Genomic DNA, 17,749 nt, shown 5'->3' with positions numbered 1-17,749 from the left:
GTTATTTTATGCACTCTGAACTGGATAAAATTATTTTCCAAAGGCATTATGGGCACACCAGTGCAAAACAAAAAAAGTTAAGGTACATGATTGAAAGTGATTTAGAATGAGATACATTTTACATGTGAAAACAAATGCTTTCAGAATGGAGAAATACAGAGCTCAGGACTCAGGGAAGATTAACACTGGCCATTTAACACTGTGTCCCCTGGTTTGGAAACCATGGATGGCTATGCTGCTGTGTTCTTTTATTTCTGTCTCTAAGTACCTCTGCTTTCTTTCCGCAGTTTCTAAACAATCGATATATTGGTTACTAGGGCAACTTTCCTTTCTTTTTTGATCATGAGTGCACTCCTGAGGGCAGTTTTCTCGCTTTTCCCCATGTATGTGATTTGTTTACGACCTCTACTTGGTTGATCATAATGATAAATTATGTCTACATTTTACTCTAGGAAAGAAGGTAGGCTAATCAGAAGTGACAAAGACTATATACTAAAATTTATTGCTTGGCATTATGGCTCAATTCCCAATTTAATTTTTTTGTCTATTGATCCAGATTTTTTTGTTTTTTCATATATTTTTTATTGTAATTAATAGAAGGGTTACATTATATTCACCAGACAGAAGGTGCATTACTTCACTACATTGATACCCTATCTCATGCCTTGGTCCCCATTTCCCTCCCCCACCCCTGTCCCTCATCTTGTTTTCCTCCCTTCCCTGTCTGATTTCAAATAACCAAATACGCATATATGCAATATATCAGACAACCAGGTGAAATACTGTAACAATATGAGATAACCAAGAGACAGCAAAAGAGATGAGAGATAACATAGTACATTAAGGACAACAAAAGAAAATCAAAAGCAACAATTCACTCATAATATATTTCTGTCTTGTCCATAAATCACATTTTAAAGTTTGAGAAAAACTTCTGAAGTGATTAAATAGCTTGAAGTAAGAATGGCAATGGATTACATGTACTCTTCAAGTCAAACTGCAGAAATATTTTTCTGATGGCTGATTTTGTAATATAGAAACAATTATTCTTTGAAATTCTTTTACCACATGTCAGAGAATGATTTTTTAAAATAATCAGCCTGTCAACAACTTTCATTAACTGCTCACATTGTAATGGCTTATGGTAGAAATTCTCTAGGCAGTTAGAGTTAGTATCAGCAAAGTCATGGTGCTTAGAGGACTTAAAATAACATTGACATAAATATTTATTCATTTTTAGACTGGGAAAGAAGACTGAAAATATATTGTTACCATCCACTTTTTTCTAGTTGGATATGGGGAAAATAGCATTCAGAGGACTAATATCCTTAAGACTGATTGATCATAAGGTAATTATTCATGTCCTTCAATTTACTCACTAGAAAGGCTTACTTAATTCACAGTCATGTAAGAAAACCTTTTTTTACCCTATTCTAAACCTATTTCTCAGTCATAGTTTTATAAACTCTGTAGGGGAAGGCACTGAAGATAGTAATAAAATAGAGTTGGTAAGAGAGGCCTGGCTTTCTTTTCATATAAAAGTGGTCTCGTGGTGGCCTGGAGTTTGGCCTAGTGGTGAAAGTGTTTGCCTAGCATGCACGAAGACCCGGGTTCGATTCCTTGGTACCACATATATGGAAAAAGCCAGAAGTGGTACTGAGGCTCAAGTGGTAGAGCTCTAGCCTTGAGAAAGTCCAAGGACAGTGCTCAGGCCCTGAGCTCAAGCCCAGGACTGGCAAAAAAAAAAAAAAAGTGGTCTCGTGCTTGGAAAACATTGTTTGGAGAAGGGAGAAATTCTTAAGAGACTGATTGATTACAAGCTATGCCAGTGAGTCTTCTGTTTTTTTCTTTCTCCCAGTGATTGCCCAAGAAATGGATTTTTAAATATTTTTAAAGATTTCAGTGGCGCTTTTTGTTCAGAAGTGTTTATTTTCTAATGAGATCAGAATTAATTCAGAATAATTCCACCAAGATGCAGAGAAACTTCAGACACAATTTCTGGAGTCATCTTTCATCACAGGGATTATGATCTACTCAATATATCAATGCTGCATAGCAATTATTTTTTGAAACCATAAATTTGGAAAAGGAAAATGGCATGGCTTCATTTCCTCATAAGTCCCATGTAAATTTCATTTCAAGATCTGTATTAGTTTACTAGGGATGCTGTAGTGAATTACCACAATCTGGATCTTTTGAGATGCAGAGATTTTTATTTCACAGTTCTTGGGACAAATAGATATAGAGGTGCTGGCAGGATGAGTGCCTTCTGATGGTTGAGAGAACCTGATCCAGTCCTCTCTCCTTACTTTCTGCAATGGATGAGTGATGTCTGTTCTTTCTTGGCTGTGGACATATTGGCCATAGCTCTGCCTTCATCCACCTGTGGAATTCTATCTGTGGGCTTGTCCTTACATCTAGACTTCCATATTTGATGACCATATCTTACTTTGCTGCATCTGCAGTGATTCTACAGGTGCCTTACTGGGTCAAATTGGAATGGGTGGATCTTTCCCATCATACGCATTCCCTGAGCTCTCTCTACTGGTCATCTTTTCCCTCTTTCAACTTTGCTATGCTTGACCCACAAAAAATTTATGAACCTTTGACTCATCTTCACTATATTGTTCTTTGAATATAATATGTAGTCTTGTTCTTGAAAGACATTAATGCCATGTCACTAATACAAAATCACTAATGCCATCATGATTTATCTTTAAAAGAATGTGTCTTCTTTGCTATGGATAAGGAGCCATCTCATTACACTAGACCATCAGATATGGGTGATATTCAGCTGACAGAAGTAATAATATCAAGACAGTCAACCTAAGACAGTAATATTAATCATAGAAAGTGAGTCAGCATAGTTTTCAAGGTACTTAATTTATTGGAAGAGGCATGGCTGCTTCAAGATTTTGGCTTAAATTAGCATGTACACGTAGGCTAGATGAGTGACAAATGAAACCACTTGTGTTTTGTAAAGGGACACTAAATTGACCAAGACTGACCATCTATGTGAAGCCAGGCAGAAAACAAATGCATACACTTTCACAGAGTAGTATGCAATGAGTAAACTGAATTTAATTAAGTCATTTCCAAGAATTTTGGTTGTACATTAGAATAATTAATTTGACAAATTCAACAGGAAGTGAAACATTTACCTGGAGTAGACCAAAGGAAGAGGATTTGGAAAATTGACCCAATCACAGAGTCAGGGTCTGCTTCACGTGCTCAAACATGCAGTCTTAGAGCCTGTGTTCCCACTGACTGACCATCTGGACCTCTGCATAGCGATTTTGGCTGTGACATCTGTTACTAGATGAAGGATCCCATCTATAAGATTTATGAACTTTAGTCATTAAGACCCAGTATTACCACTGTCTTGAACATCTTAACAATATGCTAACTACAACCCATTTAAACTCTGCTCAACTCTCAAGGCCTAGTTAAGGGGCAAGGAGTCCTGAGAGTTTCTTGTCTTATTCCTGTAGGTCATAGATCCACATTGTTCAACTCAATAAGGGGCACAAAATGCTGCAGAACAATGACAACTCCAGCTTCTTTATATATGGGCCTTACTCTGAAGTTTGTTGGTTCTCTGAAAAGAGACAAATACTGTAAATGTTTTGTACTTGTGGCAATCTATTGTGGTACTATCGAAAGCATTAGTGAGTTCTAACAAGTACGATTTAATAAACTTGGTGTTCGTAACTGTTTAAATAACATTGCTTTAAAAATGATAGGTGAAAGCATTGTAGATCAGGTCAATCCTGTGACAACAGATAGTTATGGATTTTATCATTTTGATTCTTGAACTTCCTCCTTAAGAAACAAAATATATACTTATTTTTGTATCAATCCCATGTTTAGTTTAGTAGTTTCATGTAAGATTCCTTATTCAGAGTTTGGGGTTTTACATCCTATAAAGTGTCGTGAAATAGAGCTAATTTCTAATGGTATTTTGTCTCAAAAACTTGTGGCAGGTGGATTTTTTTTTATTACTGATGAGTTTCTGACCATTTGACTCAATAGATTCTGATGTCTCTGTGAATTATTTTAACCTTTGTATAATCCTGGATCAAAATTGGTTATTGATTAAAATTCTACACATTATCTGTGGTAGAATAGATTTAAGCCTATGACAGTTCACTTTTGAACCAGTCCGACCCATAAGTTTTTTCTTACAATATTGGTTTCCTTGGCAAATGATTTGCATGCTATATGCTCCTCAGGCCATGGCACTTGCGACTGTGGCAGATGCAAATGTGACCTCGGATGGTCTGGGGATGCATGCCAGTATCCAACGACTTGTGAGCTGACAAGGAAGAAAAGCAACCAAATGTGCAAGAATTCTCAAGACATCATCTGCTCAAATGCAGGTAAGAATCATATCTTAAAAATATTCTTAACTGAAATCAAGTTTGTGGACTTTCTTAATGGAAATATGTAGGCTGGAGAAATGTGGAAACTCTGAGATTGCTTTTTGAGTGTGATTTTTAGAAATGAAATTCAGATAAATAAATAGGGAAAATATGATCTTGCGGAGATTCACAACTCTGATATTCTCCAGCTGTTTCAGATGCATCTTTGGAGCCAAATACGTGCTGGGAACAGCAATTGACAACATTTATGTAAATTGCAATTTATGACTTTGAATACTGGGTTAAATCTTTTTGAAAGGATTTATATAGCTGACTTAATCATTTTCTATTAAAGACCAGTAGCGCTTTGAATTTACATCTTAGCATCAAATAAAACCAACTCTTTTTAATTTGATTGAAGTTTCAGATGTATGGGATATGAAGCTCATCGAGGAATATATGTGACAACAAAATATTTTGTTTGACTAAAATATTTTATATGAACTAATTAGAAATACTTCTTTAGAATTATAGAGGAGTTGCTAAAATTAATTAACAAAACAATATAAAATAAAATAGTTGTACTTTAAATTTCAGTGGTATTTAGGCAATTAAGTAGTCTTAACATTTGAACACATGAACCTAAAAATATGTGTTCTGCCACCATGATGGGACTTACGACTCCCAAGGTGAAAGCAGAAAATGGTCAATGCTCATGTCCTACCCCAAGGTACCACTTCAATCATTTTGGACTTGATGGGGTTATAATCTCCTTGAGTGATCATGATGCACATTCGTAGATATGTAGCCACTGCTGGACTTGCTGAAGGCAACACTTTGACTTTGTGAGCAAATCTCTTCCTACTGAAGCTTGCATCTGTGATATGTAGGTCCTTTTTTTGCAACCAGAACTAGAACTCTGCCACAATCTTTCACTGTATGGTGTAGACTCAACTCCACCATGATGTCTTGCCAGTAGCTTTCAGCTACATAACCCACGCTGGGCGTGACACACCTCTGTCATCTGTCAGGTGACAAGGAAGGTAGTGTGAGCAGTCGGGTCATTGTCTTTATTCTCTTCCATCTTCTTCTTCCTCAGTAGATGTGTTTCATCACTCTAATTCACAACACTCGTGGATAGCATTGCACAGGTAGAAACACACACATGCACGTCCTACCTTCTAACCTTTTTTAATCTTGAAAGACCTCATTCTTTACATTCAGTAATAAGGCTTGGATTTTATTGTGGATTCCTCTTACCTTCCTTTATCTGATTTCTGCTTCATACACTGACCATTGAAAATAACATCCCTTTTTTGATTTTTTAAGTAGGATTGTTGCTTATTTTGGACTTGCCTGATGATTCTGAGAGCATAGATTACATTTATTTATTTTTTCAATCTTGTATTGCATCTAAGATTGTTTTTAGCCTGGCTTCATACGTGAGTGGATAAAAACAAATCTATCTCAAAAGATGAGAATTTGTCTCCAGTCCACCTCTTCCTCATGCTGTCTCCACTCTAGTGGTGCCTGAAATGAGGCTAGAGAGCCGAATGCTACATTCGTGTCCCTTACATTCCTCTTGCCTTCTCTCTTTTGGCACTTCTCTCTTTTGGAGTTGATTATAATGCAGTTGATTAGATTGCTGCCAGATTTAGACCTTTCTCCTCTTTCTTTCCCATTATTAATTAATTAATACATTATAATGTACAGATATAAATATGATTCTAAGTTTCAACATAGGCAAAATACATACTTAGGGTATTATCATTCCATTGGTTAGAAAGAATCCTTGTACCCTACTTTTTGTCAGCATTATAGCTAATCAATTCTGTTGCTGTCAGTTTGATCTATTTTGTCTTGTAAAAATAAATTGTATGTTAGCATGGTATCACCCCTCCACCCCACCCCCTCACAATAGTATCACAATACTTTTTTTTTAAGGTTTTTGTTGTTGTGTCTATTTGTTTGTTTGATTTCAATCACTGGCCAATCCCAGGGATTGAATTCGGAGCCTGAGCACTGTCCTTGGGCTTTTTCAAGGCCATAGCTATACTACTTGAGTCACAGCACCACTTTTTGCCTTTTTTTTTCTATGTATGTGGTACTAAGGAATTGAACCTGGGTCTTCTCCATGCTAGGCAAGCACTCTACCACTAGACCAAACTCCTGGCCCATCACAATATGTCTATCTTCATCACTTAACATTATCTACTAGGATTCGTTTCCTATCCATGCAGGGAAATCTTTTTAATTTTTTTTAAGCATAGTACTGAATTCTATGTATGGACATCACTCATTCTACCAATCCCTATGCTCAGGCATTTAGAGTTTCCTGTATTTTGAAACTTCACATAACAATTTCTGCTCCATTATCTACACCTTTATATCTTTAAAAAAAATTTAGTTTTACTTTGTTGTAAAGATGATGGTCAGAGAGGCTCCTTATGTAAATAAGGTAATGAGTACATTTCTTGACAAACATTGTCACCCCCTCTCTCATTCTCTTCCTACTTTTCCTCCCTGCCAAGTTGTAGAATGCATTTCCAACCTAGTGTCTTCTGGGTATCGTGGTTGCGTTGGTTCACACTTGGTCCTTTGTTTCTCCATTTTGTTATTCCCCTTCCCTTACCCAAATTAGGTAAATGTATATTCAAGACACAGAGTGACAACAGGGGATACTCCAAGGGGAAAAAGATAAGAAAAAAAGAAAGAATTTCATACAGTTCTTGAAAAATCAACAACATCAACAACAAACTTCTTATTTGGATTAGCATCATTTTATAGGGTAATATGAGCATTCCTATTGAGCTATTGTGATCCTCTGCTAGGGCTGTCCTAGACCTTTTCACCTGCTTGTTTTTAGAGTTGTGTATTTGGGAGTAAGATTTCTTAGCCAAAGATAAATTCATAATGAATGATCCATATTAATGACAGTTTTAACAATCGCGTTCTAGTATTCTTTGCATATCTCCCTGCACTGTCCTAGTTCAGGGACATTCTTTTCAAATGATTTTTGACCACAGGGTCTGTCTTTTCTTCTCTTTATTGCAATGGGCTTCTCTGGGAGCAGCTTGGAGTTGAAGGGGAATAGGAGGTCAAGTGAATAAGGTAGGGTGAGATAAAGCTGGGATGAAGCTCATTCCTTCAGGGGCCCAGAAAGTTCACAGTGTACTTAGTGATCGAGGGGCGGGTTCAGTGCTTCAGAGCTTTGGCACATGAATCTGACTGCTGTTCCAGTTTGGTAAATCATCCTAGAAAGAGCCAGCTATATTAGGCAGTATGAAGCAGCAGAGCTAAAATAACTAGTGCAACTCAGAAGATCAGTTGTAGAGAGTGAGTTGATTGGCAACCAAGCATAAGAAGCAGCATGACACACCATGAGCTCAGGAGTCTGGCGCTTTTGCCTGGGTCCCATATGCCCTGCTTGGGAGGCTCAGTTGTGAATTCCGCTGAATGGTGAGACAGGAAGTCTCTCTGACTGTTGTAAACTTCCCACACCGGCCAGGATGGCTCACATGTGTGGATGAGGGAAAGGCTCTAGTGGGAGACATCAGTGACGAGTTGTAGAATTTGAAGGAAGGCTGTTCCTTTCCATCTTCACAGAAAACTTTTTCCTGTGACTTCTGTGTACACAGACCTAACCAAGTTACTCTGCTTCTAAATCATAGCAGACTCTTGAATTCCTGTGAAATAACTAAACTCATTAACCAATACGGTGTGTGTGTGTGTGTGTGTGTGTGTGTGTGTGTGTGTGTGTGTGTGTGTGTGTAGGGGAGTGGGCATGCTGTACTGATACCAGTGTTTGAATTCAGGGAGTCATACTTGCCCTTGAAGTTTTGGCTTATTGCTGATACCCTACCATTTGAGCCACCCCCTCCAGTCCTGATTTTTTGCGAGGCAAACAGGATACAGGGTTGTGGAGTTTTCTGCTTGGACTTTTTTCAACACATGATTCTATAGAGCTCAGCCTTCTGAGTAGCTAGGATTACAGGTGTGAATGGTTGGTACTTGGTTGCTTTATCAATACTCTTGATCACATTCGATGTATCCTTTTCCAAATTTGAGCCAGACTCTTCATGGTTTTATGTTACACCTTCTTTTTTCCTATCCTAGCCCATGAGTAAAACTTCTTCCTTTCCACCTGGAAACTGGTATGGGATACCAGTTCAGGAAATTACTTCTTCCCTATGTCTTTCCACTTTCACACTAAAGTGCATCTTTTATAGACATAATTTGCCACCAATTTATTGCATCACTGTTTCACATATTTCTATGCATATGCACTCTATGTATTACATATATATGGTTTCAGAATGCACATGCATGGATGTTTATAAACATGTATCCATTCAATATCCATGCTTCCCATGAACACACACACCCTTATAGTGTTCATATTATTCTTCTAATCTGTGGTTTAATTAGTTTTCTTCATACTATTGTCTTCTATATTTTTTGTTAATAGCATCAGAGATCCTGAAGAAGTTAAATGAGTAGATAGGTAGGTGAAAGAAAGACAGAATGAAATGTGAAAAAAGTGAGAGGGACGACTAGCAAACAATTTGATATAGCAATAGTAGGAATAGTATGAATATAGGAATTGAAGCATTAGACTTCAGATAACTTTTATGAGTAAAAATAGTTCTCAAGTTTACTACAAGTCAAATTCACATAACTATTCATTTTCTAGGTTGAAAATAGCAAACTTGAGTTCTGTAAAATTCAGCATTTATAGGTATTTGTGAGAAAAAGACTCGAATAATAACAAATTTCAAGTAATCTGGGCACAGAATAATACAGAAGGCACTGGAAGAACATTGTCAGGGTACAGGGTCAATCAAGAGAAAACATATCTGAAATATAATGAATATGCTCAGAATCCTAGTAAAAGAAAAATAGTATCATTTTTTCTGAATGCCTCCTCTAGACTCAACAGGGCAGTGTGTTTAGAAAAGTGACTGGATGGGGGGCTGGGATTGTAGTCTAGAGGTAGAGTTCTTGCCTAGCGTGCATGAAGCACAGGATTTGATTCCTTGGTACCACACACAGAAAAGGCTGAAAGTGGTGCTGTTGCTGAAATGGTAGTTCACTAGCCTTATGAAAACTCAGTGACAATGCCCAGGCCCTCAGTTCAAGCCCCAGGACTGGCAAAAGGAAAGAAGAAGAGAAAAGGGAAGAAAGAAAAAAGGAAAGAAAGAAAGAAAGAAAGAAAAAAAGAAAGAAAGAAAGAAGAGAGGAGAGAAAGAGAGAGAGAATGAGAGAGAAGAGAAAGAGAGGGTAAAAGAGAGGGAGAAAGAGGAAAGGAGGGAGGGAGGGAGGGAGGGACAGAGAGGGAGGGAGGGAGGGAGAGGGAGAGACAGACAGAGAGAGAGAGAGAGAGAGAGAGAGAGAGAGAGAGAGAGAGAGAGAGAGAGAGAGAGAGAGAGAGAGAGAGAGAGAGAGAGAGAGAGAAAGGTGTCTAGATGGTAAGTTACCACTTGGTCCTTGCAACCGTTGTGTGGCCTAGAGATTAGTTGCAGATTGGAATCTGAGAATCAAAGGTGAAAACTAACCACTGTCTCAAAAATGCACAGCTGGTGAGTTAAAATGTGAATCTGACTGCAAACGTGCCCTAAGCCTCTCTTCCCAGTGTACACAGGCAGAATTGCTGTATCCTGTCACTCAGGACAGTAGAGTCTTCGGTTCCTCCCCATCCTTCATTTCTCACACCCAATTAGTCACCAAATGCTGTCTGTTCTTTCTCGTGAAAATGTTCCTGAAAATGTTTGCGCTGACTAAACTCAGAGCCACCATTCGTTGAGCCTTTATCTTCCCTCCCGAGAACAAATGTAGGAGTCTCTTGAGTCATTTTCTTACCTCCAATTTTGATTCATTTCAGTCCATCGCTTATGTGACAGTGGGGTCACCCTGGGCATGTGAGCTCTTGCTGAGAACACTCCTGCAGCAAACTTAGCTAGCTCTCACTCACACAGCGTATCAAGCTTCCATGAACTGCCCCTTTGTCTATTCGTGTCTTGTCACTTTCACATTATAGTCTCTCCCCCCAACCCCCCCAGCTCTGTCTTGATCCCTTCTTTTGTCTTCTCTTCTCTTGCTGAGCATGTGCTGTTTTCTTTTACTGGAACTGTTTCTCTCAGTCATCTCACTGTTCTTCGCTGTTGGGGGAGGGGATGTGGGGAGTTGGTTGCTGTGCTGTGCCTGGCTCTTTCTTTGTCGGTTACTTTCTTGGGGATGCCCTTTGCCCTCCATGTCTCAATCAGCTCCTCTTGTTAATGTTCTTTTGCGACACTTTCCACTTCCCTGTCTATTTTAGCACATTTAATTTCTATAAAATGCTGAGAGGAGGGCTACAGTTGACTTGTCTCAGCTTAGCTTTCCTGAGTCTAGAGTGGTGTTCAATGACAGATAAAAGTCTTTTTATATGAAGATTTCTCTAACAATTAAAAATTAAAAGAATATATATTAAAGAAACATTTCCTCAGCTAAACATCCTAGCTCTCAATACATTAGCATGCAACATGCCAGTCAATGAACTCACTTTTGCGAGACATAACCAGACTTTCAGACTTGGATTAATAGGTGGCTGTGGCAGTAGACAGAATGACATCAGTGTCTCTGTCTCCCTCTGAGCTGCCTTGAACCTCAGGTCTTAGGGACCTTGGCCTAAGCAAACCTACCATCGTCCTGTTAGAACAGGGGTTTCCACTAACATTGAGCATGTGAGATTATCAGGGGCTTATAAGTTTTTTCATTTATTCATTTGCTAATGAATTATTTCCACAAATATTTGTTATATAAATAATATGTTCAAACACTGTGCAAAGCAATGGATAAATACTGGTAGGGAAGATAAGCAAGGTTACTTGTCTCACAAGCTTAGAATTTTCTGCTTTAGTTCACTTCAGAACAGGTGCAATCAGAAGATATTCATTCGTGCAGCACTTCGCAGGCCATGGGGAAAGTGGCTCAGCATGCAAAAAGGTCACATTTACATTCATTAAGCTATCAGAGGTCAATGATAATAGCAATAATGCAATGTGAGAAAACATAATTGCTGGGCCACAATAAATCTCAAAAAAGGGAATGGATTTCTTCCTACCCACAAAAGTACATAATTAGAATTTTAAATGGATCTGAATTGTCTATCTACTTAAAAGAAACAAGATAAAACTTCATTAATTGTAATTTATATGCATGTATCGATTTTCTCTCTACTTCATTGGTTTAGGTACATGTCACTGTGGCAGATGTAAGTGTGATGATTCAGATGGAAATGGACTCGTTTATGGTAAATTTTGTGAATGTGATGATAGAGAATGCATAGATGATGAAACAGAAGAAATCTGTGGAGGTATGTATAGCCTCTCTCTCCCTCTCTCCCTCCCCCTCCCCCTCCCCCCCTCTCCTCTCCTCACCTCTCCTCTCCTCTCCTTTCTCTCTCTTCCTCCTCTTGCCAGTGACCTCAGCTAGATACTGCTCACTATTTTCTCCTACATGGATCAGTCAAAAGCAATTAGAACAAATAGATGAATCTATCCACAATTATTTTATATTCATACTCTTGAGATTTCACTTTCAATTGCTACAGGTAGGAAAAGGAGCATACTTTGTGTTGATTGTGTTTTGAGCCACTCTAGCAACTACAGTCTATTTACATGTATAAATATAAAATTTGCAAAATACAGCAGAAAATGTTAACTCTCATTCTTCTTATTTTTTTCCATTTGTTTGGGGCTTAGGCAATTTGATGGTGCACATTTTCTGACCAGAGACAGGAAATATTCTATGACAGTCACATTGCCTAGAATTGTAGAGATTTTCATTTGTTGTTCACATACAATACTCTGTTGAGAGATGACTGTACATTCCATCAGTGGCATTGTTCTTCTCTTATTTACATAAAACAGAATATGGCTATTGCATGAAAAATGTTTTCCTGAAACTGGTATTTTATATTAACTATCCCAAGGTTTTCTTGCTACAGAATTTTCTATGTGAGTTGTAGGGCTGTAGATGTAACTTGTTCATATCAGCCTAACTGTAGTTTGGCACAAACTCATTTTGTTTATTGACCCCTATTTTATTGGTTTCTTAGGAAAACCCGAATTCACAATTGAATTTACAGATATACAAAGAACTTGAGTGTGAAGAACATAGATTTATATATTGGTTGCTGTTATGGTAAACCTTACTTATATACATTTATATGTATATATACATGTATGCACATATGCATATTTATCCTAAACCTCTAAAGGTAATATATTCTACAATGTAAGAAATTGATTGAATCTCATGGAATCTGACTCCTAAGAAAAGTGCTCAGGCATGCTTTTACCAGCTCAATCTTTGAAGTTCCTGAAGCTTGTGGTGAGGCATTAGAAAGTGATTTTGCTGAAAAAATAATTAACAATTTCATATTAAAATTTGAAAATGAAAAATTTGTTATAGGAATGATTATTTTCTATGAAATTAATGAATGTTTTTTCAATTGGTATTTTACTTAGAAATCATACCACTGAGTGCATGAGTCCCTTTTAATCTCCTTAACCTTCCTTTCTGTCTGTCTGTCTCTCTGTCTGTCTCATACATGTGTCTCATAATGTCATGATGAATAGGAGACTCAATTCCTGGCCCTGCTAATGCTCTTGACCTTGGCTAGTGATGCCATAATGTTAGAATGAAAATAAGCCATTAAACAATTGAAAAACAGAACCACAGTCATTTTTCCATGGGTTCTTAAAATTCCATGGAATTATGGCTTCAGCAGAAGAGAAAACAACAAATACTTTAGTCAGCAGTGTAGAAATTACAAATGCCTATGAAACGGAAAGTCTTGACCAAAAATAAACAAGGGCACAAGGACATTCATTCATACTTGGGTAGCATAAACTATTAAGAGGAGAGGGTATAGGAAATGAATCTGAGGGTAAATGCCAACTTTTGGAAATTTGTAGAAAACTGGCTAGACTTGAATGGAAGATGCATGTAATAGTTCAATCCAGATGCTTTCATTAAACACAGGAATGGACAGTTAGCCGGTGGGATCTCGACCCTAAATAAAGAACACTTCCAAGTATCATTTATAGTCACTTGGCACCAGGATGGGAACTGGAGCAAATTCCTATACTATTCTTAGTATTTCATTAGTGTAAATTAACACCAGACACTGACTTAGTGGAGAGCCTCCTCTGTGCATGGTGGAACACAACAGCTTGTGGGGAACAGCTGAACGAAACGATGGAATATTCCCTCTGGTTTAAAAAAATTGTCCGGCCATTAATAATGTGTATCTAAGTAAATATGTGCCTTGCTTCTCAGTAAATGATTTCAAATAAATGATTTTAATTTTTAATTCAAGAAACACCCTTAGAATGAGGGCCAGTGTATACTTGAATTTGATGTTCATATCTGAGAGTAGACGAATAGACTTGCATAGTCATTGCACTTTGGTTTGAATCAGCTCCCTGTGTAGGCCAAGATCACCGACATGTTGGCTGGCTTTATTTGCAGAATTATGTCGTTAAGAGCTCAACTATGAGGTTTGGGGAAGTAACTATATAATTTGATTATTTTAAGTAAGGTACACGAAGCCTTTGTATGATTTTCAAAGGTGCATGTGGTCGCAAGGAGGTAGAAAGTTAATCTTGCTTTGAAAAGTTGCTTTTTCCCTCACCATGTAAAATTCTTTTGGGTAAAGGCCATGGGAAGTGTTACTGTGGAAACTGTTACTGCGAGGCTGGTTGGCATGGAGATAAATGCGAATTCCAGTGTGACATCACCCCCTGGGAAAGCAAGCGAAGATGCACATCTCCAGATGGCCAAATCTGCAGCAACAGAGGTGTGTCATTCATACATGTTTCTACATTATTGGAGACAAACACAGCTCTTAATTGTTGACACCCCTCCCCGTGTTTCCTTCAGTGTGGGAGGAAGGCATCTTGTAAAGACATCTACTTTGATCTGACACAACATTGGCTATACCAATGGTCTTCTCTTCCTTGCACATTTCTGAGTAGAAATCAGAAAGGTAAGAAAGTTATCATTATTGAAGCTTCACTGATCAAATAGTTAACACAAGGAATGGCCTTGGCAGCCACCCAGAAGTGACACAGCACAGCTAAAAGGCAAGTCTTGTAGATACTTTTGCTAAATGCCTCCTGACTAACAAAACCACAGACAGCATGAGCATCTAATTATGCCCAGAGCATTCAGAACTCTCTCGTGTCTTAATTTGTAAGTAATGGGAAGGCTTGGCTAAAATGTCAAATTGATATGCGTGAATTTAACTTCTCCACATTATTCTCTGCAGCCTACTGGACAGTCTTCAAAAACAGACCACATTCTGGGTCATAAAGCAAGACTCATCAAATTTAGGAACATTGAGATGGTTCCCTAATTGTTACTCTTCATGACTGTGTTTGAGGCCATGTTACAGATGAAGCAATACTACACTAATTTCTCATTTTCCAACACCAACCCAGCTTCCATTTGTAGCTTTTTAACAATAGGAACGCATTCATTCCTTGTGTTCCAGAACAGGTATTTCTGTGGATATTCCTTTTTTTGATACATTAATTGAAGTAGCTTGTTGATACAAATAACTGTAGATGTCTAACAAAAACATATTGTGAATTGGCATAGGAAAATGCTTCCCAGACATTGTGTCTTAAGACTAAAGAATGCCTATAATTCCCTCATCAATGCCAGTGTCTCTGTCATCTGTGACAATTTAACACCCAGAATAATTCTACCTCATTACTGTTTTAAAGATCTCGTTCACAGTCCTTAATGACATCGGAAGGCTGTGGTAAATGTTTTTCATGTCGATTGTGTCTATGAAATTGTTCATCACCTTTGCCTAGTTTTACTTGTGATATCTTTTCATTTGAAGTCTTAAGAATTATTTATATATTTATGGAAATGTTCATCATTTACATGCATAGGAAACACTTGTTTCTTTTTCTATAATGCTTTGGTCTCAACTCCATTTTCAGATTTTTATGTAGTTATGTAGACTTCTACTTCTTTTTTTAGTCAAGTAATTCTGGTTTTGGTGTTTTGAACAAAGAGGCATTTTGTTTTTATTTTATGGGCTTTTCTTGTTCTTTGATTCTCTAACCCAACTGGTACCTATTTAGAAAACTCGTTACTGATAACGATGTGTCCCACAAACTCACAGGATTAGCAGAAAACTTCTGTTTGTTTACTGAGGAATCTCTTCTATCACTTTTTCAGCTAGTTGTTTTTTTTTTAATTTAGAACGTCTTGTCTGAATATGTAAGTTTTTCCAAATAGAAAGGAAGCAACAGGAACACAAGGAGACATGTGAATTGCCTTCTGTCACTTTTTCTTGACTCCTATAAAATGCTTTCTCCCATCCAGGGACTTGTGTGTGTGGTGAGTGTTCTTGCCATGACGTCGATCCCACGGGAGACTGGGGTGACATCCATGGGGACACTTGTGAGTGTGATGAGAGGGACTGCAGACCAGTCTATGACCGATATTCTGATGACTTCTGTTCGGGTAAGTTGGTCCTTGATTCCTACCCTCCAATAACAAATCCTCATGCACCTGTTTTCAGAGTTCCTTCTTAGAGACACCAGGAAAGAAACAAGCAATGTAAAACATTCTATATGTTCAGTGCTCACACCAACAACTTATAGTCCAGGAAACTTCTGGAAAATGCAGACACTTGACAAAGGCTGGAGACAGAAACTTACCCACTCTTCCAAAATTCGTCAATCTGCTCCTCAGTAAACCGCTCAACTCAACTCTGACAATACAAAACTAAAAGACTTGATGACAGGCCTGTTTTCCAATAGGATAACTGGGGTGACATATTATAAAACTTAAGATAATACAGGTCCTAGGGATGTTTTTATGCAATAACTCTTCATTAGGATTTATATGCAAATTAATTTGTAGTATAGTTTAGAAGTGAATATCAGGGAATACTTTCAAAAATGTTGTAATGTACTTCTGTGATTCAAAAATACTACATTTTGTGACAGTTCAGGGTCAAAAATCCCTGAAGAGAAATAGGTAGTGATAAGTGAGGATCTTTGTGCTTTGTTAAGCTTGAGGTTGCTGTTGTGTGCTAATTTGGCTTAAAACTACAGCTGTATATGAAACACAAGGGAAGTGACTTTAGCACCTCCTTCCTGGAACTGAGTGTTCCATCTCAGCCATTCCCTTATGTCCTTTCCCATACAGTTCATTTCTTCCCTCCCCTGGGAGATTCCAGAGAAAGATAGGCAAGCAATTGGGTGGCTCTGCCCTTATGGCTAATGGAGTTTGTTAGGAGTTCTGGCCACAGAATGCTTCATCCATGCTGTGGGTGCAGACAGAAATGCGAAGAGACTTTGAGGCTGTGAGCTGAGTAAAAAGACACTGATCTGTAATTGTGATCTTGCTTTGGATTAACTAAAGAGAGTTGAACTGGTATGCCCTCCACAGCCTGTCTCCTGCCTCTAAAATGAGGACTTTAAGAAAGAAAAATCTACATTAACCGAGCTCCTACTCTGTCAGACTCTGACTGTGTTCTTTCAAACACCTCATTTCATTATATTTCTGTGCTAAGCCAGGGAGGTAGAGATTATTATCTTCATTTTTACAGAAAAAGAAACACTTTTAGGTAAATTAAGTACCTTGACATAGTTCACCCTGCTATGAAGTAGCATCTAGGAACCACATAAGTACGCAGGGAATTCTGTCTCCAAGAGGTGCAAATAAGACTGTTCAATTGTACTTGTTTTGGTGAGGAAGAGCTCTCTTCCCTCCTTCTACAGCCAAACTTCTTTTAAAACTAATCTTTCTGAACATTTTAAGCATCTGGGGCAGGCACCAGCCTCAGGAGGATTTCTTCACTAAATCTGTGGGATTCTACATCTTATGCTGAGAGAGCCGTTAGACTTCACAGATGTCCTAATTACCACTGTAAGATGCTCTGCAGGAAGAATGTCCATGTAGTTGATTATTGAGTATGCTAATGCTTTTGTATCATGAGGCAGAAGGAGCCCAACTGCATCAGTATTCCCCAGCAATTCTTGCAAGGCTGGGATGTAATAAAGCTCAGATGAAATGTGGTTTTATTTTTAGCTCCCATTCATGCCATTCTGAGACTATTGGGCTTACTTACGTCCAAGGGAGATCTCCTGGAGGACTTGGTTAAATTGGTGCTTAGGTTGATATTTCTCATTTCATTCACTCCCATTACATCCATATGGCACCCAAATATAAATATTTTGTTCCTAATTATTGTGGGCTCTTGAATGTTACCTGCCTCCTCTAAATTGATCAGGTTTACTTATTCCTGTTATATCATCCTTTACTTATCTGTGTGTGTGTGTACTTGCTTATTCATAAATAACAAACGAACCTCC

General features: G+C 38.0%; 1 protein-coding gene across 1 annotated transcript in view; it reads left to right on the top strand.

The window, feature by feature from the left end:
* Itgbl1 (integrin subunit beta like 1) overlaps positions 1–17,749 on the top strand; it is a 176,932-nt gene that overhangs the window by 58,315 nt on the left and 100,868 nt on the right. The window contains exons 3-6 of the mRNA XM_090341909.1: positions 4,233–4,379; positions 11,593–11,715; positions 14,065–14,205; positions 15,750–15,890. Of these exons, the coding sequence (XP_090198035.1) occupies positions 4,233–4,379; positions 11,593–11,715; positions 14,065–14,205; positions 15,750–15,890 (552 nt within the window). The remainder of the gene's footprint in view (positions 1–4,232; positions 4,380–11,592; positions 11,716–14,064; positions 14,206–15,749; positions 15,891–17,749) is intronic.

Source organism: Megascapheus bottae, chromosome 11 (assembly GCF_031878675.1).
Source record: "Megascapheus bottae isolate mThoBot1 chromosome 11, mThoBot2.hap1, whole genome shotgun sequence".
Taxonomy (NCBI): Eukaryota; Metazoa; Chordata; class Mammalia; order Rodentia; family Geomyidae; genus Megascapheus; species Megascapheus bottae.
The sequence above is the reverse complement of the archived record's forward strand: the minus strand, read 5'-3'. Positions and strand labels throughout refer to the sequence as shown.